The sequence below is a fragment of the Chaetodon trifascialis genome, chromosome 7, assembly GCF_039877785.1.
Source record: "Chaetodon trifascialis isolate fChaTrf1 chromosome 7, fChaTrf1.hap1, whole genome shotgun sequence".
In the NCBI taxonomy this organism is placed as follows: domain Eukaryota; kingdom Metazoa; phylum Chordata; class Actinopteri; order Chaetodontiformes; family Chaetodontidae; genus Chaetodon; species Chaetodon trifascialis.
In genome coordinates, this window is record NC_092062.1 from 11,955,875 (window position 1) to 11,983,658 (window position 27,784).

The following is a 27,784-nucleotide window of genomic DNA, read 5'->3' on the forward strand; positions in this document are numbered from 1 at the left end:
GCTGCATCACTGTATTTCCTGCTTGATGTGTTTAGCTTGATGCGGCTCTTTTCGTGACACTTGACGGTGGGGATGATGGAAAGATGCTATGCGCATGCGCACAGGTGGAGGCGGATGCAGCAGCAGCGCTCCATCAGCTGCGTCAAGTCGGCCAGACTCAACCGGAGTACGGCAGGCAAAGCAGCGCTCTTGCCTTCAAAATAAAGCTTGAAAAAAAATTGTCGCCTATTTGGACAAAGCTGCTGGGTGCACAGTGATGGCTTTCAGACATTTAAAGTGAGTCATTGTAAAATAGGCACAAGAGAACATAGTCTGTTGCATCATAGTACATTAACGTCTTATGACAAAAGTGGCAAATAGACAGGACAATAATTGAGAATATATGAGGTCAATATGTGAGGAGTGTGTTATTTTGATCCCAGCTATTCTAAAGCGCAGCATACAACTTTGTGTCACACAGAAAAAGCCGAGGATGGTGTGACACAAAAATTGCAGTCATGAGCGGCCATTAAAAGGGTTTTATTTTGAAATCCCTGACCAGAATCCCGTACGTCACTGTGTCTGTATTGACACTCGGTGGCTCCGCTGTTGCACCGGCTTCTCTCTCGTCCTTTGCTGTGTGAGCTATCTGTTGTTATCCACACATTAAGCGTTTTCTGTCTGATCTTGTGACACGGGGATCAGCGGCGCATGTTGTGCAGTCCTGACGCGAGGTTGATGTGCGAAGAAAGGCGGAGATGCGCTCTTTGGACTCACTTCATTGATGGTCGTGAGCTTCCATCATAGGCCCCATTCTCCGATTACTGGAGCCAGTTCCCCCTCTGACAATGGTCCGGTGAAGCACAGTTTCTGTTCGCGGAGGGGTTTTTCAGTGATAAGGTCAAGATTGTCTTTTGAAAAATGAAGATTTGGAGCACGGAGCATGTTTTCAGGTTGGTGAAGCAGAATGAGCTAGTCTGTCATTGCAGGGCCAGGCTGATGGAATGAGTTTATATACATCTGAATTTAATTAAACCCATGACTTAATGATTCTGGTCAATCCACCTACTCTGATTGTGAGTCACTATATGAGCATTAACAGCAGGAGTCAGCCACACTTGTCCTAGAGAAGTGTTTTGGCAGACTAAGCACTGACTAATAGTCCTGTGCACTTGATTATTATCATATGGACATCATGATACATATTCCTATACGCTCTGTCAGTCTCTCAAAAGATTGCCAGTAGTGAAAATTTTGTGTGCAGTTACCCGTGGGAGACGGTGATCAAGGCTGCCATGAGGAAGTACCCAAACCCCATGAACCCCAATGTGGTCGGGGTGGACGTGCTGGACCGCAGTCTGGATGAAGAGGGACGCCTGCACAGCCACAGACTCCTCAGCACAGAGTGGGGCCTCCCGGGCATTGTGCGAGCGGTCAGTCATCAACACACACACGTGCATGGACCCACGCACCCAGATGTATAGAAATATATAAGCATACGTTTCCCCTTTCCATTGTTAAAGTATATCCCCCCTGCTGTGCTGAATCAAACAGCAGTAGGTACAATGTGATGGTGGTGTTCCCATCAAGGCTCCACGGCAAGAAGCCAAAGTGGGTCCTGTAAAAGTCGTGTCATGCACGTGGACAGGTTCAGTAATATGCAGGCTAATTTCACTGTACTTACTGTGTCTTTGTAGATACTGGGAACGAGCCACACGCAGACGTATGTGAAAGAGCATTCTATAGTCGACCCAGAGGAGAAAAAGATGGAGCTGTGCTCGACAAATGTAAGTTTATACTGAGTCCACCTGCCAGCCAGCTTGTATCAGCTGCAGTTACATTTAGCAAAGGGCCACAACAGCATTAAAATCTACCACTGCTGTTGGACAAACTCAAAAACATCATAATGCACTACAGTGTGCTACTTTTTCCAAATGGGACTATTCATAAATGACACAAAACGCAATATTCAGGAATACTGTGGTACGTTGTGGTAGCAGTTGTTATTTCCAGATCAATAGCATGCACTGTGTTTGTATCATGATGTTCCACAAATGAGGAAATCCAAATGTATTTTATTTTCCAGATTACTCTCACCAACCTGATTTCAGTAGATGAGCGGCTTCTGTACAGACCTCACCCAGACAACCCTGAGGTGTAAGTACATTGTACAGTTTATTCAACACTGCATTTCATCTCTGAACACATTTCTGGGTCTGGGGTGTGCGTCACAGTGCTCACAGGGAACCAGAATAAACTGTTCCTGTAATCATCTCTGTCCCTCCCCCGCTCCTCAGTACCGTCCTGACCCAGGAGGCCATCATCACAGTCAAGGGAGTGAGTCTAAGCAGTTACCTAGAGGGGATGATGGCGAGGAGAATGTCAGCCAACGCCAGGAAGGTGACGCAAAATAAAACCTGCACATTTACATCAGTGCATTTATTTCATCTTTACATGCAGTATGAAATTAGGTGCAAGTAAAAAAGATGTTGCTGTTGATTTCCTTGCATGCCTTCTAACTGGGACTTTACTCTCTGATCTCGCTCTCTGAGCAAGTTTACTGGACACCCAGTCAAAGTTACTGTTTGTCTCTGTGTTTGGCCTTTGTCTCCTCTTTAACCCTCTGTTTCTCTGTGTGAAACTGTAGGGCTGGGATGCTATTGAGTGGATTATTCAGAACTCTGAAAGAGAGAACGTGCCTCTCTGTGACATTTACTAGCTCTGGTAACTCTTCTCTTTGCTTTCCTCGCAACTTTGCTGTTACCAGATCATCATAAGAGTGCCCCTCTTTTCCTTTTCATTGTAAAAGCTGTAAAAAAAGAAAAAAAAAACCCTTCAGATTTGTGTATGCATGTGTCACATGATACTCAGTGCTCATTTGTTTGTATACGCAGGACTGCAGTTCTGCAGCGATGACGACTTTCCCTGACTACACCTCATAAAGCACTGGGGATTCTCAGCATCTCGGGATCCTCAGCAGCTGGTACTTATACCGTCTGGGAGGTTTTGTTGGATTTTCATCCCACACCGCCTCTCTCACCTATTACACAGTACATGCACTGGAAGCTCAGACCAGACAGAGTGAAACGCTGCCAAAGCTGAATGGTTATCAGAGAGTGTTAGAGATGGATCTACGGGTTGTTGGCCCATGTCTGGCAGATGTGGCTCAATGCAAGCCAGTACTCAGTAACCCATTAACAACCATTCTAATTAAGGCAAGTGAGGAGAACAGGGCAGTGTCCTTCTGTGTGTTAAGCCAGTTCTACTGCTGAACGAGCAGCAGGTTTAACATTCAGTGCTGCTGCTGTCAAAGGTTGCATCCATATCATGAAGCTACCAGATTTTCCTGGTTTGAATTGCATATAACTGCTCCACACTTCCTTTGTTCTCATGTCATATCTTAGCAGAAGAGATGTAGGCAAAGGGACGAAGGAGGTACACGCACACTTTTACAAAACATTGTATGGTACAATGACAATATGCAACAAACTTTGTAACTTTTCTTTGAACTCATGTATGTCTTGTGTCATGTTGAACACTGGTGACTCCTATAGCAGGAGTTCAAATCAAAAACGTTGTTACTGGTGCTTATTGTGTTTTTCAAGAGGCACAAACTGTAGATGATATGTGTGCATGATAGTAGTAAAAAGGGGGGAGGAATGAGAGGTTATTAAAGAAAAGAAGCTAGATAATTAGCTTTAAAATTGCTAATGCAGCATCAGATACGTAGAAAGAAATGACATGAACTGATGCTGTTTATCTCAGAAAGAAAGATGGGAATGTACCGTTAACATTGCCTTCTTCTCCTGCTGTCACAGCAACTGTACACTGGCACCTTTGATGAAAACTGATGGGCAATGCAGTCTTAAACCAGCAGATTTGTAACTGGCTTGACGAGGAAGATGAGGATGACATATTCAGCTTTTGTCAACGCAGTGAAAAAATAGACAGACTCTCTCTGTGGGCAGAACTGCCCATTTATATGGACTTTAAATGATGCTTGTGTATTAAAGCTTTGTCAGCAATAATGCACATTCATGCCTTTGCCAGTCTTACTCATCATGCTTCCCAAATGTTGAACTACTCCATGAAAGCTACCTATACACCCAGAGCAGCAGGGCTGTGCTGTATGTGCAATGCTGCAGTGGGAGATGCACACCATTACAATGGCTAAACCATATTTCCTGATCAAATGAATAATATTTCCATAATATTTATATAAATATTATTTATTTAAAGACATGGTGTAACCAGCAATTAATTACTACATTGTTTATATCGCCTGAGTATCATGCAAAACAAAATAAGTTGCATTTGCTTTGTTATTTTTAACCTCAACTGTTGTCCTGCTGCAACAATTAAAACAATTGAAAATTAGATTTCGAAATTTGTGAACAGTGTTTGTTATTGATCAAACTGAGCTCCTTGTTTAACAGCAGGCCTGCCTAATTACAGCCAATGCCCTGGAGTTCTTTTTTGTTTAATGGCCCTGGAGAAGTCCACTTGTATTGTAGGATAATTAGTATTTCTCCTACCCCCGCACAAGTGGGATGAGCCACTTTCCCAGTAGCCATACCAAGATTTATTATTTTTTAACTACAACATTGCAGTTCATCGTTTGTCCAATAGAGAGCACAAGTTTGCTGTTAGCAACAGGCGACGCTCCAGAGCAGCTCCTGCTGGCTTTGAGCAGGAAGCCTGTGTGTTTCCTAACTATCTGAAGAAAATGTTCAACAGTTGTCCGTCATAAAGCTTCAGTGTGTGCTAAGAAAAGTCACATTAAGGTGTGAGGATGACACATAACTGATGGTAGAGGAGGCACAAGTTATTTTCTTTCATTTATTCAACAGAACATAAACAGAACGCATTGCATAGCATGTACATCAATCTCCACTGTCCGAGCAGCGACAGAGGAAAGTCTGGGTTAAACTGCACCTTTATACCAATATTTCCATTCCATCAAACCCAAGAGAGCAAGTTCAGCCACTTGCCAGAATCTTAATAAATAAGTAAACTCAATCTGATGGGTGTTAAAAAAAATCATGCAGGAGGCTACAGAAAAATCAGGTCTTTCAAACAGTTAACTTTGGTATCAGGGTCTCACATGTTAAATATCACTCTTCTGCAAATGAGACATTTGTTGATAATGATAAAAACAGCATCGGGATCTGCAAAGATCGCAAACAAGGATTAAGCTGTACCAGGTTTTCAAGTTTCATAAGGCACACACCACTGTTATACTGACTTCAATATCTTTGGTAGTACGTCACTCGGATGCTGTTGCTATGGCAGCTACAGCAGAAAACGAACACACAATTAATACAAAAGAATCGTCAAATCTTTATAAAAGTGAAAAACAACAAGAAAAATAGAAAACATACTGAGGTGCGTCAACGTATCAAACAATCATTACTCCGTCTAGTAAACACCTGACTCCCTTGCTAACATCCATTCTCCCTTAGGTACTGCAGCAACTCAAGATTTACTTCTCTGTCCCAGTGCCAAACGCAATATTACTGCAAACTTCATTAGACACATTGCATTCCCCCATGTGAGCAGGCCTTGTAATGTATTAAACAAGATCACAATTTAAAACATCAAACAGGTTTGAGTCATCTTCCAACTTCCCGTGTTGAAAAAAAAAAAAAAAAAAAAAGACAAAAAGGTTTGCAAAACAAAAATAAATCCAAATGAGGAAAAACAAGTGTACACATCTATGGTCAGGGTTACTTTGGAGGTGTGATTAAAAAAAAAAAAAACACATTAAACTAAGACTAAACTCTGAGAGTCGAGTGTTCCCTTTATCCACTGCTCTTCCCTCCTCCACCCACAGGCCGACTGCTGCTACATCTCTTTTCCTCTCGGTCACATTCACTCACTTTCAACAGTGAACTCTCACAGGAGCCTCTGTGCTCTTTCAAAAGAAACATGATTGCATAATTGTCCCGCTGCCTGAGCCCCCTCCAGTCATACCTCAACTAAACACACATCCAGGAATTCATTGTGCTATTAAACAAAAACAATATTGTACATTTCTATGTACAGTATGTACATTCAGTTCATCAGATTTTTTCAGTGGGGGGGGGGGGGGATCAGAAGTTGAAAAGGTTGATAAAGTCTTGAGGGGAGAGGGCCATGGTGCAGCTTTCTGGGTTGTTGGCTGTGCAGGGATGGTTTGTGTCCTGCCAAAAGAATCAAAGACAAACAATATATATTTTGTCTGTTTCATCTTCTAAGTGCAGCTTCACTCGCTGTAACATTTCAGTTTCACATCCACTTTGATCAAGTGCAAAGTGAAAAGAGGAAAAATACACTACCTTCCAGAAAAGGATGTGGCAGTGTGTGCAGAAGTGCAGGGTGTCACTATATTGCTCTCTGTGGGGATAGCAGCGGCTCAGCTTAAAGTACATCTTCTTCCACTCCAGGTGACCTTTATCTGACACCATCAGGCGCTTTCGAATCTGAAGAAGAGGAACAGAGACTTTAAGACATGACCCAGGGAAAGAAAAATACTTTGAAATACCTACTTTAATCTTAGCTTTCATGAGAATTTCTTACTACACACAAAGTAACTGCTCAAAAGATGGAGGTTTTACTTCCCTCAAACACTAACTAAATTGAAACCACTCTGACCTGTAAGGAAGCTTTACTTTATCCTACTTTAGCTTAAAGCCTGAGACCGCCTCACTCGGTTATCAAGTTCATGCCTTTGAGCACAGTGCTAGGCTACTGTAGCGTCAGTGAGCACACACTGCGGCCTCCCATTTTCCAGCAGCAAGTCAAAGATTGACCTCCTCGTAGAGTGATTTGAAGACGCTTGTTATCTCACTTTAACTGTCACAGATGTGTAACCTGCAGGTCATCCGGAGCAGTGTCACAGTTTAAGGACAATGAGGAAGCAAACTAGGAAAACTGCATTCCTTTTTTGGGTCATGCATTAATTTCTACGTGCCTGTCTGTCTGTGAAGTGGTACTGGCAGAGTCTCTTCCAAAGCAGCCGGTCCTCAGTGAGGGCTCCCAACTCGGGGCACACTTGGCCCAGGCTGACCAGGTCCCTGCCATCCGACAGACGCTGCATGATGTTCAGCTGAAGACTGGCAGGCAGGTCAGTCAGAGTCATGCCTGTAGATGTGGGCTGAAGGAAACAAGAGGCAGAAAAAGAAGAAAATAATTAACATTTAGGTCCTTCTTGAAGTCCCTATATTTTCATCCCGTACTTCGAGCAGGTGCTTACCCTGTTGATCTGGATGTTGTCGAGCTGTTGCTGCCACTGCATGATGTTCTCCATGCGGTGCACCCAGATGTTGATGTTCCCCACCAGGACAGACTTGCCCATGTCCTGAACAAGACCACACAGCGAGACGTAGAGCGTCTGCAGCAGCTCCTTGATGGGACGGACGTTCTGCTGGTCGTCCAAAACTAAGGGAGAAATCAGGAGATATTCGTTGAACTCAACTCATTACTCCAATCATGACCTATAAGTGCAGTTTTAAAGCCTTTGTGTTACAGACAGATTAGTAGCTACCAGGTAAACAGCCAAACAGTGATTCTGAATCACTGAAAAGCACATTATTAAATGAAATGTTTTGGAGTGGCTGTACTCTCCCCCTGTGACGCTCATAATATTTGGCCACTGGATTTCATAACGCCACCTAAACAACCTGAATCTCTGTTTAGCAGAGGGAACATTTAGTTTACACAGTGGGTTGCAAAGGGGTCTGGTGACTGTCAGTGTTTTTCACTGTGTCATTAAAGCACTAAATTTACTTGCCGGCCTTCTTAGATGTGGTCAGGGCTCATTTCCTCACTTATTGGTGCAAACAGGAGTGCAGGAAGGCTTCAGCTCTACTTATATTGTGTGTTTATGTCTTTAAGACAGAAGAGGAGTAGACTTCTCTGTATGTTTGATCTAACAATAATGAAAATGAGACAGACTGAAGGGTATTTCTGTGCATGTAACACCTCTTTTGCACATAGATCCTAGTAAGTTAGTGGCATAACCTTTCTGCCACTGCTAGAGGGCAAAGAGAAAAGAGTGCTTGTCACTATTCCCACATGCAGCTACATTCCTGAACATTTCCGTCTCATGGCTTTTCACACATGCCTGGCAATGCCGGAATAGATGGGGCAAGGACAGCCCAGCAGATGGCAGTAATGCAACACTTATGAATGCCAACCACCATAAAACTGAACAGAAGAAGAAAACAAAGACAGGGCAAGGCCAGACATGCAAGTATGTGGCAGGAGATGTGTTTTACCATTTTAAGGAACATGATGGGTGAGGAGCTGTTTTTTATGTTTGTAAGTCATCAGTGGAGTCTTGTGATTGACTCGTCATTTAACCCTTTACGTGCTGGTCTCTGGTTTTATTCACAGCCATACCGGCACTTTCCCCGAAATGTTGCTACATCTTGAGGTGGAAAATCGGTGGTACAGATTTCCCTGAATATCAGACCCTGGTCCCATTCACACTCAAGTCCATGCAGGAAATGTTCCTGAACATTTCAGGAATAGATATGCATGCATGTGTCTGCCCGTGCAAAGAAAATAAACAAATAGGACAGCAGAGATATAAAACCCTTAGACACATTACCGGAGAAACACTTAGGAGCCGACTAGTTGAGTGACTTTAAAAAAGGGACAGAAGAGCGACGGGCCTCACCTTTCTGTACCACTCTCTCCAGGATATTCATGTAGTTTTTCTGCGCCACTCCGCTGAGCGAGGGGAGCTGGGACTTTGCGATAAGCTCCAGGAGCTAGAGCAGAGAAAGAAACAGAAAGAAAGAAACAACATAAATTTCATCACGTCAGCTGCTGAGACTCTGTGTTCCGTTGTCTCATTACTTAATGTTTGTTATGCTGCATTCTTACAAAGACACTTGCACTCCTTACAATAAATGCTGCCTAGAACAAAATCTGGAGCCATTCCACCTGGTCATTACTCTCAACTGCAGCTGGATCCAACAACCACACAACGGCATTCTTGGCTCTTGGTCCCTTTGGGGAGAAGAAGCTACTGGAAAGGTGTTGGACAACAGCCCAGGCTGTCAACAACGTCAGCCTCCACAAACAAGCTTTTAATCATTTGACTCCTGATCCTCCTGTCATGTGAATTAGCCGAATCATTTGACAGCGCATGCGTGCACTTGCGCATGCATGCGTGCTTGTGTGTGTTGCATGCGCGTGTCTGCGAGGTTGTTTCTGTTGGCTAGCAGACAAACAGCGGCTTCCAGGGTGGCATGTCTGGCATGTAACAGATGCTGTGACATCATGGAGAAACTCAAGTTCCCCCTTGCTCAATTCTGACCGGAGCATGTGACCTTTGCCATCATCTCAACATCAACATATTGTGGGGTACTTTCTGGTAAACTGAAGGGGATACTTAGCAGTCCTGGTGGGGGAGTTATGAGAGACACAAACTTTACTCATTGCATATTATTCTAAACTCTTCATAAACAATGCAAGTTCATTACTACAAACGGCTCCTACTGTACGGAAGTATTCAGTCAAATACTAAATGAGAAGTTGATGAGTTTGGGAACCTTAAAACCCAACTTTGAACTAAATTACTTCTACCTCTTCAACCTCCCTGCTCGTTTTTAAGCTTCTTCGCTCCCTCCTGGCTCCCTTTTTCATTCTTTCCAGCTCCATTCCTAAAACCTAATCCCATGCCCTTCTTCTTTTAGCAGCTCATCAAGTGTTCCTCTCTTTGTAGAGCAGCCGGGCAGAACAATGTGCGTTTCCGTATCTACTTTTAGACCCCGCTGTTCGCTAAACTGCACTTCATAGCTTTGTGCGCAGCTCATACTTTTCCACAAACACGCCAAAGCATTGCATCTTCTTCTGACTTTATAGTGGCGCTGCTGAACCTTCATACATTCATTTTAAGGTTTCAGTCTCCTTGATGTAACCTCAATTTGTCTGCTCTGAGAAAAGAGAGGACCACTTGTTGTCTCTTTGTGGACGAACCTGATCTCTGTAACTGAGACGGAGATAAACGAACCCGCAAATGCCACCAGACACAACCAGTGAAGAGCAGTGACCTAGGACACCGTGTCCAGACTAGACACTAGTGTTACACAGCCATATTGTTCTTTGGGCTTACCACACTACACTGCACTTGTTAGCTGGAGCCTGCACTAAAAGGTCAATCCAAAACTTCAACAGAGATGGACACAAATGGCCAACTATCTGTGGAAAGTTATGCGTTAAGAGATTAAAAACTTAGATCACTCGCGGAATACCAGATTATTTTCTATTCTGATGTCGCAGGAATACTATAATGCTGATACCTTATCCTTGTGTTTATGACCGTAGATAAAAACAACAGAACAGCTATAAAACATGATCCCTTGCAATATCGCTGTCCTGCCAAAACAGGAAATTGGTATGTCTCCTCCTGACCAGGCCTGAATTGGTACATCCCATCACATTTATTAGGTTGGCAGTTAAATAGGAAAGAGAAGTTCAAGAGAAGAAAATCGTGGCCCAGGATGAAACAGAAAAGAGAGGAGGCAACACAAGAGGAGGCAGCCTGAGTCTGGCAGAGACAAATGTAAGTGTGTGTGTGTGTGTGTGTGTGTGTGTGTGTGTGTGTGTGTGTGTGTGTGTGTGTGTGTGTGTGTGTGTGTTTGGGGGTCTGAATCACCTGACAACCACCGGGTCTGGTTTCATAAACCCCTGTCGGGTGGTCGCACCTCACCGCACAGCTATCACCTCCCTCAGCTGCCCCCCATCCCCCCCATCCCCCCCATCCCCCCCCCCCCCCCCCCCAAGCACAGGAGAGCACGGCCACATGCAGCCCTCAGCTCACATGGGAGCACATGTGGAGGAGCTGGTGTTCGGTTCAGTGTGGTGACGCTTTGATGTGGAGGGGAAAGGCTTCAAATTCACATAGGTGATTTTCTATTGGTATCCCATAATGCAATTACATTATTGATTATGACACCATGAATGTTAAAGATGTCACATTCCCCTTATAGTGCCTGTTTTTCACTACGCCATTTGGCATCCCGAGTGTTAATATTAGGAATATTGGAGGATGTTCAAAGGGTCCAACATCAGTTTTACACTTCTGACTCATAAAATGCTTAAAGTGAATGAGCAAATAAAAAGGAATTGATTTTAAATACAGCTTTGCTTTAATTCAATTTAAGGATGCCAGATGGCTTTAGGAATCATTTTACAACAAAGTGTCCTGCTGTGTCACACTCCTCCTACCCTACCACACACACATATACACTCCTAGAGTCAGTAATATCACCACTGAGAGACCCTTGTCTGCAGAGCATTGATAAGATGCTGGCAAAGCCTACACACCCTCGTAACCTTAACTCCTTCTCCACTACGAACTTCTCGCCATGAACAAAACATGTCCTATTAACCACCACGGAGGAGGAGAAACAAAGGAGACAGAAGAAATTGGAAGAAAAGAAATAGATGAGGACTCACTCGGACGACGTAATTAAATCTCCTTGTGTCCTTGATGGCGCTGCAGAAATCTAAGCGGTTGAAGGCCTCTCCCAGTGTACAATATCCGTGGCGCTGGGAGAATTTAATTATCAGGGTATTAGATTGCAATCCGTGGCGGGAGTATAGAGTTTTCTCAGCATGTTTACATTAGCAATGATGATGTGAAGAGTTGATGTGAAACTAAATGAGTTGGTTTGTTACCTCCTTGGTGCTTCCTTTATGAACATAAATCCACTTTTCCCTGTGGAAATCTGTGAGAAAGCAGAGTGTTTATATTAGTGGCCTGCCCTCATTAAGCAGCTTATAAGCATTGTGACAAATGCACAGGCACACATCGCAAATATGATACAATTTTCTGCATAGTTATTGAAACAGAGTTCGCGAGATGATGGAAAATGAATCATAAACAATATTATATGGGAAAAATTCCCATCATGAATGTTACATAACCTCCTGAGCCATCACTGGTCCACAACCTAACTTTGATATACTGTTACGAGATTTAATACCCCACACGCATAAAACAACAAAATGCTATTCTTTATATATTTATACAATAAGCCAGACTCTTTGGATGTGACTCACAGGGGGCCTTGGTGTTGTTGTTCATTAGGTCTTTCTTCCTCTTCTTGGCAGCCATGTCGTAGCTGAGAGAGAGCAGCAGGTTCTCCTTGTTGAAACACTCCTCCTCCTCGGCTTTGCAGAAGCTGGAAAAACACAAAGACCTTTATTTCATTCCAAGGCGTCATTTCACTGTTTTCAGAACAGGCTTCATGTGCAGCACTTTCCATGCTTTTCACTGTTCCCTTCTGAACAGAGCACACAATCTAGCACCAAAACAAAGTTACCTAATAAACTTCTTTCTAGCTACTATTATTATGCACGTGCTTTATTGTAACTTCAGGCCGTGTTAAAGGAGTCACTGCCATCATTTTAGAAAGTGGACAGACTCAACAGACGTTTGTTAATCCACTCACTTGTTGTGAGGGTATTAATAGCTCAGTGATTAGCCTCGAAAAGGAACACGGCCCCAGAAAAACACGAAGGTGTAGGCCTCCTGTCCGTCTGTCACCCAGCCTTTGTTCATACTGCTGTTTTGGACTTCTTCGGTTTATCAACCCCTCCACCCCCTCCGACTTTCTCAACAAAGTGATGGCGCATTTAAAAGTTGCGCAATTTCAAAAACTATTGGACGCAGCGACATTTCTTACAAGCATTTTAATGACCAACCTCTCCACGGAGACATTGTTGTTTTTGTCGTCTGCTGTTGTCTTTTTCCATCCCTCCTCGGTTTTTACCCAACTCTGACCCGGTGACCTCCAGTCCTGTCCGAGGAAAGGCATCCTGGTTCGCTGATGTTGAGTGAAACAAATCTGAAAAATATCAGGAGATAGTTCCTGTTTGAGCTGAGATGTCGCTCTTCTTGAAGACGTTTTGTCCTGGACGTATTACTGCTCTACAGTTGACATTGCGCAGCTCGTCTTATATCCTCAACTCAGAACCCGGAAATACAAGAGATCCGCCCACTTTGGAAACTTCCGCGCAGCACGTGGCTTTGTTTATCAACTGGAGCGTTGCAAAAGCTCGTGGAGAGACGCGAGCAAAAGAAACACCACGTCTCATGTCATGGAGAGGTGGAGACAGACGGGACAACGGAAATGCATTTTCAAGGATGATGAATGGCTTAAGAAGGCATTTTCTTAATGTGAAAGGACTCGTGAGACAATTATGTAACTAATCTTAAAATTAAGTGCAGTCTTTGAGTAAATGTAGTTAGTTTCCACCCCTGCTGGGACCAGGGATGGGAAGTAACTACATCTACGCAAATGCTGTACTTAATTTTGAGATACCTCTGGATATTTGCTTGAGTATTTCCAATTAATGATTCTTTAATGGACGGATTATCAGACACTGGCCCCTGGGACAGACATATGTGAGCCCCCTTAACCCTCCCACATACAAAAAACACCAACAGACCCAAAGAGACAAAAAAATGACTACCAATGATAAAATATGATGCATTATTGTAGATTAAAGGCCCTGCATGCTCACACAGGTGTTTTGACTTTTGTGGCTGATGAAACATGCACAGGTTTCAGTTGCACCAAGCTGTGTAAGCTAGTGAATATGATCATGTTGAAACTTGTCCCACACAAAAACTAACAAGAAAACTCCTGAAGTCCAACAACATTTTTTATTATTATTATCTTGTATAGACCCAATTAAAAAGAAGTATGATTACTATGCACATTTTGCTGGTATCTATCTGTATCTATAGATAGATTATACATAGATAGATAGCATTGGTGTTGAAAAGTAATCACTGTTCAGGAAGTGTTTTGCCCAAGCTTATCAGTCGAGGCTTTATGTCACTGTAATACAAAGAGAAAGAAAACATTTCAGCCTCACAGTAATGTGGCTGTAAAGTCCCCTGATTCTTAGTCACTCATGCTATTATAAATAGACCAAGTTGTCCTTTGGATCCCTCTGGAGTATTTGGTTGCATTGTGGATTGCCTGGGAGTGTGTGTGTGTCTGCAGGGGGGGTTTACCATTGTATTTAAATTTTCCCAAACAGCACTAACTGGATGAGGGTATTTTGTTTATTTTGGACTGTGCCATTAAAGATAAAGTGTAGTAAATCTGTTCAGGCCACTCTCTAGTCAACTCTTATCAGCTTATTTAAATACAAGACACATTGACGCGCTCATCTGTAAAGCTTTTGGGAATCAAGTTCAAAGTGTGTATCTGTGTGTTTATGACTGTAATAGCCTTCCTCATGTCACTTAACCTTGTGCTTTCTGGGGCAGTTACCATGAAACTGATTCAAATGTTTCTATGTCCATTGTTTTGGTGAAAGATCAGGAAGTGTTGAGTGCTGGATTAGTCATCAACACACTGTAAAAGCGATAGTAAAGGCATCGATGAGGAAATGCTGTTAATGTCTCACCTAAAACACATCACTGATCACTGATGTCATGTGACTGTCGATGCAAAGGGCTGAAGTTCACTGCATAAAAATCCTGCGGCGTGAGAAACACTTTGTGTATTTATTCTCAGGAAGAGTCCCAGATGTGTTTGTGTCTGTGTGTGAGAGAGGAGACCGAAAGAGAGAGTTAATGAGTGTACGCTTCCATATCTGCATTGATTGGCAGTGTGTGTGTGTGTGTGTGTGTGTGTGGGGGGGGGGGGGGGGGGGGGGGGGGGGGGGGGTCCTCATAATTCATGACACACTATACAGCAGCAGCACATGGTGCACAGTGTGCTCTTTTTCCAACCAGCAGGCCAGTGTTTCAGTCTGTCCACTGCTTGTGTTGGGACACGTCTTGTATGTGCAGCATGCGTGATGATGTGCTCTCTTATCACTGATGGTTACAAACTAAAAGGTGGCGCTATGAAGTTGACCTATTTCTGACGTTGGCTCTGTTTCCTGTTTCCTTTTCTTCTCTTCAATTAGTTGCCTTTTTGTGACATTCACAAAGAATGAAGTACAGAAAGTGGTTTTCACTCAGCTAAAGTGTGTTTCAGTCTCCTTTTTATTGAAATCACTGAATACGTTCAAATGTGACTGCACTGTTCATTACAGATCATGCGTTGGTGAAGCTTTTGGAACAGGTGCGTCTGTGGCTTCATGTCTGTGGTTTTAGTTTAACACCCCGATATATGCAAAAGGTCAAAGAGCCCTGCACACACTGTGCATGTTAGAATATGCCAACAAGACATTACATGAGAATGTACCAATGCACATTGGGTACTGGCAGCCTGACTAGGTGTATTGATCACGACTTAGAATTGCAGCTATTGCACTGCATGCGGTCAACCATACAGTATGTAAAAAGAGGAACTTCAAGACTAAAAAAGTATCATACTGTGAACTACAGGGAGGATGGGGGTACGGTAATGCATGGTGTATGGATGGTGTTGTGAGTCCCTGAAGTCTAATTAAGTCTATTTTCAGAGTAGGCCAAAACTACAGCATGACATGGAAAGTCCCAGCAAGTGCTTGGTCAGTTGGAGTCTGACTGACTGAGAATGAAGCTATGACCTAAGGCTCAAATAGTTTATTCAGTGAATCACAGACAGTGATGCAGCAGACATGTGCTCTGTTTAGTGCTGGTCCAGCTAGTTTTTAGTTATGCGACCTGCGTGGTTCTAGAAATGGCAATGTTGGTTTGTGTTGTGTTTAGTTCTGAGCGTGTTGTGCTAGTAAATGAAAAATAATAATTAGTTACAGTTACTAGTTACCTCATTTAAAAAAATAGCTAAAATACTTTGATGATTATTCCCACCAAAAAGTAATGCATTTCTGTGATAAGTAACATTTTTGTTACTTTTTCAATGTCTATTAAATGTCTATGCTAATGAAAGGCAGCACAAGGATACAGCACATATTCTGTAAATTCAACAAATGAATTGATGAATATAAAATGATCACATGGAAAGGTCTATTTCTTATTACATTTTGAATTAAGTACTCAATACAAATAAAAAATACTCAGTTACAGTTACAGTATATGACAGTTCTCAATAAAATATCAAGCTATCAATGACAATTTCTTAAGAAACTATCTGCTAACAAGGCAAGTGAGCCTACCTATACAGACCTGTAAGCTAGATTACAAAAACTGAAAAACATGCAAGATAGGGACATTTTTTTGATCTGGAGTGGGCTCAGTCCATATGGGGGTTGCTTCAGTTTCAAACAAGAGGAAGTCAAGTCTGTGTTTCTTGGTGGTTTTTTGCATGTGATTCTCATAATTTTGATTTTATTCTTCCAGACAGCTATTCATCATGCTACAGTGAACACTTCAGTTCCATTACTGAAGATTTATCTTGATGGCGAGGAGGATATGAAGACAGATTTCAGGTTGTCTCCTCATCTTGCCCCAGTGTCCGACTTGGAATCCTGATTTGAATGACCATTTCATTGCACTTTTCAGTGTCAGAGGCCATTTTTCACATTCCAGATTCAGTGAGTTGTAGCATTAGATCTGCTCTATTTGACAGACTGTTAACAATGTACACCCATATACAATATGTTTTCATTTTTGATTTTCAGCAGAATGTAAAAAGTGTCCAAAATATAAATCTCTGCCTTGTTTATATCAGTATTTTTGAGATGCATGAATGTATGAGGAATCAAATTCAAACCATTTGAAAAGTTTTTGGTGCATCATCCCCCCCGCCCTCCTCTGTCCATCATCCCTGTTTTTGTTGTGATGTTGTGACCAGACAGGACAGCTGGTCAGCCCTGCTCGACCCTCCAAAAACCTTAATCACACACACACACACACACACACACACACACACACACACACACACACACACACACACACACACACACACACACACACACACACACTCACATACGCACACAGTCACTCACATATACACCTGTTGCTGCTCCTCCTGGTTGAGTTTCATCACTCGCTCACATTCTCTGTTGTGAAACCCTGCTCATCAGTTTACCACTCCCTCTGGTCGTCTCTCACATCTGCCAGCTTGCGTGGCAACCAACAGCACCACATGCCTCACGTGGTGTAACATTCGCCCTCTTGTTTGTTTCTCAAAATAACATCAGATCACCTATAGTTTTTCCAGTCCCCAACCTTTTCACCCACACGCCTCCCACTGTCCCCTGGAGTCTATTCGCTGGCCCTGAGCGACTGAAACATTTGACCCAGTGACTTCTGGTTTCAAAGAAATGTACATATACTCCCGTGTAACACCTCCTGGTCACATTATGTTTACTGCACATGAAATGGCTGACGCTACTCTCTGAAAGTCAGATGAATGAAATTATGTAATCACTTTAGCTGTTCCTGATCCTCACTTTGAGGGATCGTTTCAAAGGAGATTGTGTAATTCTTTACAGAGATCTGAATTACCTGCATCTCTTGAAAAAGTCCCAGCCCTCTAAATCATGGTCTCAGGGACACTTAACTAAATCACAAGCGATATTCTGTCTTGCTGACTAAACAGGTAACTGAATTTGTCTTCGATGTCCATACTGCATCTGTCTCCCACTTTCCTGTCCATCTCCATGTGCTTTCTTGCATGAGCAGAAAAATCTGAGACTTCCTCAGGTTTAGTTTCACATGCAACAGGGTGAGCAAAGCCTATTTCAACATGTTCCCACTAGATGATATTCAAGACAGTTCTTTGTAAAAGGATATCATCTCTATATTATCTTATGTGTGGCCCTGTGAGTGGATGGAAGGAACTTGTCTGGGCTTGTAAAGGTTCCATGTGGACGGGAGTGTGAGCAGTGTGAAACAGACACATGACACATACAGGACACGTGCTGCTCAGATTGCATTCACTGTCAACTGACTAGCACTGTTAAGACATACTGAACCGCTAGAGAGATGGAGACAGGACACATGTATGAACTGATTTTTTATTGTTAAAAATCAAGGGCTAAAAGCAAAGTACAAAAACATCAGAAAACCACTTTCATTTATTATTTTAGCCTAGAGTAGATATACAGTATATGATGATGGAGAAGCATGCATCATATCATACTACAGTAAATGGTCCAAAGCAGTGACAAAACTACAAAAACTAAAACCTTAAGCAACAGCTGTATTTAAATGCACTCTTAAGTTACATTTTGAACAAATTTCTGCTGCATGAAATGTTTGCTGTCAATGTTATCACAATAACTTCATCATCATTTAACATTGAAGCAACAGACCATGATCCAAAAGTTCACCACTCAGCAGCAGGTTCAGACCTAACAGCTGAGCATAGCTTTGACTTGCACCAAACAGTACACAGCCCCAGGATTTAAACATGACAAGCGAAATCTCATGATTTAGAGCAGGCCGAAAATAGCACTTTCACCATTTGTGAAGTCAAGCCAGTTAAGAAGGGGCTGTGCAGCAGGGTAGCTTGGGTTTACTTTTCAAATAAGAAACATAGAAAAGACATGGAATATTGAAAGAAACATTTTGAGGTATCAAAATTCTTTTATACATACATGAATATTCCAGGTATGCACAATTCTGTGTGTCAAAGACTTTTAGATCAGTCCATCACTCATGAAATCATGTGGAGACCTTCTACAAAATGAAACCACTGTATTTACAAGAAGTCCTTTTCTCTGAATGAATACTATTTGATTGACAGTCAATCGCTTCAAATGAATCACGTTCAAATATGACGTCAGCTATGATTTGGCCCATGTGTGAGCGACGTGCGTCAGAGTCAAGGAGCCATGGTCAAACAGTTTATATGGCAGAGTCCCCTTCAATGTCCAAGTGTCTGTCTTTGGGTCATAGCACTCGAAACTGTCCGAGTCCTCGATGACATCATGGCCGTTAATGTGACGGCCACCTGTGACATAGAGTTTGTTATTGAGAATGGTGGCTGAGTGGTGCATCCTCCTCTCCTTCAGGTTGGCACATTTGATGAACCGGTTGGCCTTGGTGTCGTATGCAATTACTCTCCTGGTGTATCCTGTGACAAGGGAGGTCTTAGTTAGAGAGGGGCGGCACGAGTGACCCAAGCAGAGCCGCAGTGAGGTGCCTCTAATTCATCAGGAAATAAATCAACACTAATGAATTATAGAAAACAATTCTCTTTCTAGATTTGTTTCTCATTGTTAGTCATTTTAACCAATGCTATCTACCTCCAATGATGTAGATTTTGTCATCCATAATGGCAGCTGGAGCAGACACATTCTTCACTGTTCTGTTCTCCATCTTAGACCACATGTTCCTGGCAATGTGATACACCTACAGACAGGGAGGTGGAGCAAGGATGAAAAGAAAAACATTGAGCGAGAGTGGATAGACACATGAAAACACAAGCAGTGACTTAGTGATTGGAGAACTTTGTGTCTTACCTGTATTATTCTGACTGGGGTCTGCATGGCGTCCTCTCCTCCAAACACATAGATCCTTTGGTTAGTAGCAGCCACTGCAGGGTGCAGCACAGCCTCAGGCATGGGCGCCATGCACTCCCATTGGTTGAACATACTGTTGTACCTGATCGCGTTATTGAGAGATGTGTTATTATTTGCCACATTTGTGAGCTTCATGCTGTATGTGTGGAAAACTATGGTCCACCTCACCTCTCCACACTGTCTGTCAGTTGTCTGTCAGGTCCAAGGCCACCCAGGACAAAGATGAAGTGGAGGTAGGAGACACTCTGGTGGGCAAAACGCGGCTCCAGCATGGGCTCTGTCGTCCGCCACTGGTTAGTCTTGAGGGAAAGAGTGTAGACGTTCGTACTGACTTGACTGTGTTTTGTGTTTGTGGTCAATCCTCCAATAACATACAAGACGCTGTGTAGGGCAACGTAGGAGGCTTTATACAGACGAACAGGAAGTTTGGCGAGCCACTGCCACTTTTCATTCTTCTCGTCAAAGACGAGGGCCTCCCTGGAGGTCTGCTCGTTGTTCTTCCTTCCTCCTACCACCACCAACATGTCATGGTAGGAGTAGCGCCTGGGTGCCACCCAGAGAGGTTTGAAGCCGACTACTGTGTCTTCAATGCATTTCGTGCTGACAGAAAACATCAGGCGTCTCACAGATTCTATGAGCTCGGTGCAGAGGGTGGAGGACTGGATCAGAGGGTCGTTGGCTATGAATTGGAAGAGGTAGGTGGGATGGATGTGTCGAAGGCGAACTTTCTTGAAAAGGTCACTGATGGAACCGCACCTGGATAAAGGATCATGGTGGATCCAAGCAACAAGTGTCTCAAAGACCTGCTCCTCCTCCGCACAAAGACTATCATCCTCAAGGTATCGCATGAGCTCCGTCAGGGAGAGGTCACGCAGATCCTCAGATGCTGACACATCGGAGAAGCTCTTCATGGCCATCTCCTTTGCTTTGTCTCTCAGACTGTTACAATTCATGATCTCAGAAAGCCTTATCATGCTCAAACAGTTGTCAGGGCTCAGTTGCTCCTGGAGGAAGCTTGAGCAGGCCTCAAAAAGGCGGCCATATTGCAACATGGACGCTGCCTGCATCAGAGGCAACACAATATCCATGCTGATACTAATGAGTCCCGTGTAAACATAGTCAATGATACTGCTCAGAATGGCTGAGGTGATGCCCTTTAAGTTAATCTTGGTCTGCTTCCTCTCCAAGAAGTTGTTGCAAAACATGGCTCTGAAGTAGGGGCTGCTGGAGACCAGGACGTTACGATGACAGGGGATCTCCGTGTTATCTGAGCACAGTGACACATCGGTCAGGATGTTCTCCTGTCTCAGTCTGTTGAGCTGCAGGAGCAGGTTGGAGGACTGCTCCTTGTCTTTGTAGTGGAAGACCTCGATGGCTGGTTGGTCCATACTGTGGAGAGGGACCATGTTGTTATTGTTAAATTGTTTTAACTCTATGTCTTGTTTTGTTTTTATTTGAGATCAGACCTCCTCCATCAGCCTGTATAAGCAGTCACATTGGGCTTTAGCGCTATGGATGTTCACATGTAGCCCTTTCAGGATTTGCTGTAAAATGATCTATCTAAAAATAGCACTACTTTATTGTATTGGCGTCCACTTCACCAAAACAGGATTTAGCTTTAATTTTAGTGCAGCAATGAAAAGATTTTGCTATACAGCCAGACAAGTTCAATTGAATACAGTCGTCTATCAGAAATTTAACGTGCAAGTATTCTCCATAAGCTTCCCCCAAAAATCCCAGCCTAAATGTCTAATTAATAGATGTCCAAGTAATTTGAAACCTGCAAAACTATAACACTTACTTTGTTATATGGCTTCAGATCATTGCCTTTTGGCACATGGGCCCAGTTCAGCACTGCTGCACTCAGACATTTTAGAGTCTACCATCCGCCTGCCTGATCATTTTGGAGACTAGCAGTGTAAGTAGATTAATACAGAAACACTTCCAAAACCACTTCTGCTGCAGGATTGTAATTCATTCTCATGGACTTCTGCTCCGCGCTCCAGTGGTGCTTCTGTTGTGTGTGATGATGTTTATGTGGAGCCAAAATGTTTTGGTTTCATTTCATCTCTTACTGGATGAACTGGATGAATATGACTGCAGCTTTTTTTTCTTTCTGTGGCACGCAGTGCAAATTAAGACAAATAAATGTACTTGTAGCATTTAAAGCAACATTATTTGACTTTGACTTAAACAGATGGTTGTATGCACTTTAGAATTAGACTTGATTGTGTGAGATGAGAATAAAACAAAATATGCTTCATTAATATTTACATCAAGTTACATCACACACAAAACAGCATCATATGCTGGATAAAACAAGTCCAATGCTCCCAGCAGCATTACTGGGATACATCTCTTACCTGCGCCTCTTCTCTCAATTTATGTAGTCTGGGGGTCCCACTCTGTATTCAAAGCAAGATCTCAGCAGAAAATCTGATGTCTTGACATTTTCCTGTCCTTTGTTCCTCTTTTCTCTCGTGTTGATGCTGTGTGACTGTATGTTCCAAAGGGGGCTGTCTCTTTGTAGGAGCGTGTTGCGTACTGTTTGTTGTTATGGTCTCTTTCCACGAGGCCTCTGTGTACATTCCTCCCCTAAAAATAGAGCCTCTCTTTGGCAACACCGCTGCAGACTCACATGTGACATGTTAGAGCGCCTTCTCAGTGAACGTCTGACTCCCTCACTTAATCTCTTTCTCTCCTTCACTTCCTCTCTTTCTTTCCTCTAATATCATATTCTTACTTCAGTGCTCCCTCCTGGTCTGATTTCTCCTTCCTTGCTCATAGCTTGCATTCCTTTTCACTCCATCATCTTTATCTGTCTGGCACATGATTGTAGCAGTAAAAACAGCACTGATACTTGATAACACTCATTTTGTTGGCTGCTCACACTGTCGGCTGGCTGGTTGAAAACAGAGAGGTACAAAAACAGGATTAGGTTGCTGCTGAGGCACACAGAGATGTGATGAAGTCTGCATGAGGAAAATGAGTGACCACATTTAAAACATACTGGCCATGACTGTTGACATTACAAAAAGTCACTGAGTTCAGAGACTATGTTCTAAGTTTACCAAGAGGTTTGGGTTAATGGGGTGAAATGAGAAGAGCTAAATGTTTTTGGCTTCACCTTTACAGATAGTATTCATCCATTAAGCATAAAGAAGCATCCTAGTTTAACTGTAAATCAGCAGCAGATGCTTGTGTTTCCCACCTTCGTATTTGTTGAGCTCATTTCCATCTCATTTGTTTCATGCTCCCTGAAACACGTGAGGCTTATTCTCTGCAGTTCCAGCATTTCTCGGAGTGCATCCCATAAGGTGGAGATGTGATTGTTTGCCTGTTCCTTACAGCTGGAGAAGAATCAAAGAATCACATCTTGCTCGGCTGTTTCATAAATGTAGGTGTGTGAAAACAACAAAACTAGAATGCATTTTCAGTCGTCACAGACAGCAATGTGACATGTTTTTCTTGTGCTCAGGCTTGTTTATGGGGCTCATCCGATCAGGCATAAATAGCTGCTTGAGCAACCATGACCATTAGAGTCCAGTTCAGACTTGCACAACAAAATCGCTATCTGTCATAAACGACTTGTGCTTACTGGCCATCTTTGTGGATATTTTGTCATTTTGTTGTTTTGTGGGCGACACTGCAGGAAATGCAAGTAAAACCAGTACAAACTCTGGAATTGCCAAAAGACATGCACAAATCTTACAAAAGGAACTATAAATCAGACTGAAAACATAAATGTGATGTTGAAAAATGGGATCACAAGATCAACACATTCCCTTGGGGTGCCATGAAATCACAGCAGTCATGTAACAAGTAGTCAAAACTAAACAGCACCATCTAGTGTTCGTGTGTATAAAAAAAGACATTTCAGCTGTTGTGAAAAACTGGCTCCCTTTGTGCAAAACTCCCTGGCATTTTAAACTTTTTTGTATTAGTTCAGGGCTAAAATACACTATAAACAGCTCAGCTAAGTTGTAAAGTAGTTATCTATGCCTGCAAGACAAGCTTGACTGTATCAAACAAGTAAATGTCAAAAACAAATATCTGCCCTTTTCGCATCATACTGGCATTTAAATTATCTCATCGATCTGGATCGTCAAGGGCAAAAGCGTAACTTGTTTGCTCAGAAGACTGCAGTGTCATTTCTCATATTCAAAGCTGTGATTGCATCCTTTAAAGTTAAGCACATTGTCTGCTATCTCTGTTCCTTCACCTTGACAAAAAGGACTCATTAATGTCTGCCTTCAGGCAACAACTTATATTAAAAGTTAAGGCTTTGGCACACAGTTTTTCAGCAGAGCATTTTCATGCAGCAGCGTTACTGTTGCCACCCACCGCCCAGTGCTGTGTCTTCATATCACCAAATGATTATCTTCTCATAAACACATGGTCTAATAGAGCCTATACCCAGGGGATTTAGATCACACTGATTAGTATTGTGTGTGTGCGTTTGTGCACGTGTGTGTGTGTTTGTGTGTGTGTTTGTGTGTGTGTTTGTGTGTGAAGGGCAGACAGCTCTCCTTGGCCGAGTAAAAGACTATTTGAAAGCAATATGGATTGAGTTCACACTGAGTCTATTTTCTGTGCTGTACTTGTCTTCATTCCATTGCACTCCATTCAGTGCAGGACAGCAGGTTATATTTTATTCTGCATATGAAGTAAAAAACTTCTTTTAACACTTATGACACTAAAATGTGAGTAGTACTGAAATTATTTCAAAGGTTCCCTGATACATAGGCCAATGCAAACAAAGAGCACGGGGGAAAGGGGAGCACTCATCCCTATATAAGCCCAGATAATGATTCCTTTTCATCTGTGTTTGCTCAATTAAGGCCTTTTTAATGAAATCAATGTGAGTGTGAATGAGACCCTTTGTTTCAGGGCTGGTCAGTGCTACTCCACCAGCCATCAGGGAAGAGTTAGAAACTAATAAGTAATCCTGCAGACAATCGTGTTTTGTTTTTGTTTTTTGAGGTTATGCTCACCAGTACATCATGCTGCCCTAAATCCACACGAAAATCAGCTGGCTTTTCTGTTTGACTCACTGCGGTGTGTGTTTCTATCCCTCAAATGTGAGTTCCTTCATGAATCTCTTCCTTGATGTTCAGTGATAAATCTAAGGCTTGGTCTGGAGTGTAACGGTTTGTCACTTTTTCTCATGTCTGTTTAGATAACTTGCCCTGGAGCTGGGCCACTCATTTTGCGGTCAAGAGAGCTTGCTGAGACTTACAGCCCAAACGAGCCTTGCTCCCACAGCAGAGTCAAAAAAGACCAGCCAGGGCTTGTGATTTGTTGTACTGACTTTTTCATGAAAATATTTTATTAACGATTCTCACATTGCCAGTGGGCATGGATTGTTATCTGAGCTATACAAGGCCAATACAAAGCTTTCTTAACACTTGGGGCTGAGCCATACATGCCCTCAATAGGTCAGGTTCTTGCAAATTAAGTTGTAATCCTCAGGATTTCTGTTCTGGTTGATTTGGCGACACCTGTGGTTACCATGGTAGCGCGAAGAACATCACAATAACACAAGTTTAGCTCACAGTGGACACATTTGGTCACCATCCGGGCCAGGAGGAAAGATGGTGTCAGTCCCAGAAAGGTACTCAAATTATATGCAATGTGTGCTTGCACTGATCAATGTCTTAAACATTTTGTCCGTTGCATGAATGCATAATTCTTTCGTTTGTGCACACCATTTGAACCCAGCACAAGAGTGGCGGACCCCGCCACTGATGATGCAAAATACTATATAGAGAGGAAACTAATGAGTGTAAATACATCTAATGGATGTAGCTGAATAAATACCAGCCATGAATGGTGTCAAAAATCTGACTCGATGTGATAAAAATTTTAAGGATTATAACTTTAATCTCAAAGTGTTAAATGGCCTGGATCGTTGGTATGAATTGAATTGAACGTATGAGATCAATTTAAGGTGGAGATGAACTATTATACTGTGCTTAATTTGTTGTTCATTTAGTAGAGTGCACAGACAACTCTTGAAGAAAAAGGCAGCTCTGATGTCATACTGCAGCTGAATCAAGAGTGATATTGTTAATCTTTTAGAAAACAGATGGAGATGAGAAATTCAGTCTAATTTAAAGTGTCTCGCACATAGCCCCTTTCAGACCAACATTATTGTATCCACTAGGTGTCAGGCCAACGTTATGCAAATTTCAGAGTAAGCTGACTTTGTCCCCTGTGACTTCCAAGCAGCTATCAAGGCTAAACTCACAGTCGGTGAGTAAACACAACAGATGCATAAACTGGTGAGATGAGAATTGTCTTCCCTATTATTTTAGCTATTTTTAGGCTGGCACCCCCAGAATATTTCCTCTAAATACACAGAAAGAAAATGAAGCTATTTATCCCCCGATATCCTCAAACAGTTTTTTTTAACTGCTGCAAACATGCACTTTAAAATGGCTATTTGCTCAGACACAGATAGCTGCAACAATTGAAACAGAATCATGTGATAACCTCTTGAGTCAATCTGCCATGGGGCAATGCTCCAAGGAGCAAAGAGATCCATGCCAGGCAACCCTGAGTGCAGTAATCTAGCTTTGATGGAGAGACATCCATGTGTAAATCAACACAGAGCGAGGGGGAGAGAGGGAGGTTTGAGGAGTAGCCTACAGAGACAAAGAGAGAGAGCGAGAGAGAGAGAGAGAGAGAGAGCGAGGCAGGGCAGTTTGTGGTGGGATGGCAAGTGTATGTGTGTGTTACAAACACACATGCTCAAGCAGGGATGAGGTCTTAAAGGGCTTACAGTTAGCTGCTTAAAATTCTTCTGATGTAACCAACACATGCAGGACATGTTATTTGGAAAGGGGGGGGAAAGTGCCTCGTAGCATCAAAAACTGTGGAGGTGGAGGGGGAAAGCTTTGTGTTTACTCATTGTGCCCTCCACTGTAGCCCTCCCAGGGTTCGTCTCTTGTTGGTATGCCGCCATTCAGCCATCGCCACTGTGCAACATGGCAGATACAGCCTCCCTTTATGTCTGCTCTAATAGAGTCGGCTACAGCGTGTGGGTTAGTGGGCGGTGTGTGGATGGAGGGTGTGTTCGTGGATATGTGGGTGTCTTCATGTGTGCTATATGTTGCTACATGTGTTGGAGGGAGGGGTGAGTGTGCGTGCATATTTGTGTGTGTGTGTGTGTGTGTGTGTGTGTGTGTGTGTGTGTGTGTGTGTGTGTGTGTGTGTGTGTGTGTGTGTGTGTGTGTGTGTGTGTGTGTGTGTGCAGCAGATATTGATATTCCACTAGCAGCAGAAGCTGAAGCCAGTGTCTTTAAAGTGTCAGCCCTCAGCAGCCAGCCAGGTGTACCCGAGGTACAGAGGAGAGAGGGCGAACGAGGAAAAGGGAGTAAAGGGAGCCGGATGGAAATATAGAAAGAGAGAGGCCATGAAAGACAGCAGAAATACAAAGGCACAGGAGATGAAGAGACAGACACAGAGAAAGGAAAGCGCTGCAGAGAGGGAGAGGAAGAGAGAAAAAATACCGAGATGGGAGGGAGAGAAAGAACACTTCGGCGGGTTTTCTGGAGGTGATGTCTTTGAAGGCCTCTATGACTGTCTTCACCCTCTGTATTCTGGCCGTCAAACAGACAGACAGCGAAGCGGATGGACAAAGAGGGAGTGGCGGGTGCAGGGACAGGCAATGGAAATGTCAAAACGGGTTTTAAAACAAGTGGTTTACAGGTGCAGAGACGGTCAGTGAGTCCATAATAACGCAAAAGAATAATTCACTAAGGCATGAAAAATAATGGCCTGCCATTAAACAGACCACTATCAAGAATGCTGTTCCTATAGGGGTGTGAGCGTCACTCTACTGATCTTACCATACCTTACTGTATATGATTTGGTCTTTCCTTTGGTGCTGGCTTGGTGTTTCAGTCAGTCAGACAGTCTCGAGTACATTATTTTGAAAGGTAAACTAAAGGTACTCTCTACAAAGTTTCTGACAGGAGGAAGAAAGAAGGATTCCCTTCCCTATCATCACTGTTTGAGGTCTGACCAGGACTTTGCTTTAAAGCGCCAAACAATATTGTTATATTTAGATTCAAGCTTGTAGTGATGAACCCACAAAGAATTATCACCCAATTTTGCAGTTCCCTCAGCTCTGAAGAGTTTTTTTAGCATCTAAAGTTCATTGTTTTGGTTTTACAGCCTGCAACATTTCGGTTCACTCTCATGACTCATTATAGTAATTTCCAGTCACACCATGCAGCTGTTTCAGCAAAAAAAGATCTAAAAACCCATTGTATACTATTTGCCTAGCACAAACAGCTGGGCGGCAATGTTATCTACCAGCTAGTGAACATAGTGGAGCACTTAGCAGTTAAAGAGCCAGAATACCTTCCTCAGGAGTTAGTGGGGACAAAGATCAGAGCTAAAAGGAGAGTGAATACTG

At 42.9% G+C, this 27,784-nt stretch overlaps 3 protein-coding genes across 4 annotated transcripts; 1 reads left to right on the forward strand and 2 right to left on the reverse strand.

Annotated features, from left to right (window-relative positions):
* The first annotated feature begins 554 nt into the window (after positions 1 to 554).
* On the forward strand, positions 555 to 4,881 carry prelid3a (PRELI domain containing 3A). Of its 2 annotated transcripts, XR_011602321.1 has the most exons (8): positions 569 to 932; positions 1,244 to 1,412; positions 1,677 to 1,766; positions 2,066 to 2,136; positions 2,277 to 2,379; positions 2,627 to 2,703; positions 2,874 to 2,962; positions 3,798 to 4,362. XR_011602321.1 is itself a non-coding variant. In XM_070965597.1 (7 exons), exons 1-6 carry the CDS (start codon positions 901 to 903, stop codon positions 2,696 to 2,698), a joined length of 537 nt encoding a protein of 178 aa, XP_070821698.1. In that variant the 5' UTR covers positions 555 to 900; the 3' UTR covers positions 2,699 to 2,703; positions 2,874 to 4,881. The 2 variants fall into 2 exon arrangements, 1 of the variants encoding a protein (XP_070821698.1); XM_070965597.1 differs by having other exon boundaries at positions 555 to 932; positions 2,874 to 4,881.
* On the reverse strand, positions 4,816 to 12,909 carry fbxo32 (F-box protein 32). Its single transcript, XM_070965594.1, has 9 exons — positions 12,682 to 12,909; positions 12,037 to 12,158; positions 11,653 to 11,702; positions 11,431 to 11,523; positions 8,642 to 8,735; positions 7,214 to 7,398; positions 6,932 to 7,114; positions 6,297 to 6,440; positions 4,816 to 6,161 (listed from the first exon to the last, which is right to left on the reverse strand). The coding sequence occupies exons 1-9, from the start codon at positions 12,792 to 12,794 to the stop codon at positions 6,072 to 6,074; spliced, it is 1,074 nt and encodes a 357-aa protein (XP_070821695.1). The 5' UTR covers positions 12,795 to 12,909; the 3' UTR covers positions 4,816 to 6,071.
* A 5,712-nt stretch (positions 12,910 to 18,621) lies between these two features.
* On the reverse strand, positions 18,622 to 20,747 carry klhl38b (kelch-like family member 38b). The gene is made up of 4 exons (XM_070966867.1): positions 19,528 to 20,747; positions 19,300 to 19,441; positions 19,084 to 19,189; positions 18,622 to 18,911 (listed from the first exon to the last, which is right to left on the reverse strand). The coding sequence occupies exons 1-4, from the start codon at positions 20,745 to 20,747 to the stop codon at positions 18,622 to 18,624; spliced, it is 1,758 nt and encodes a 585-aa protein (XP_070822968.1).
* Positions 20,748 to 27,784: the final 7,037 nt, after the last annotated feature.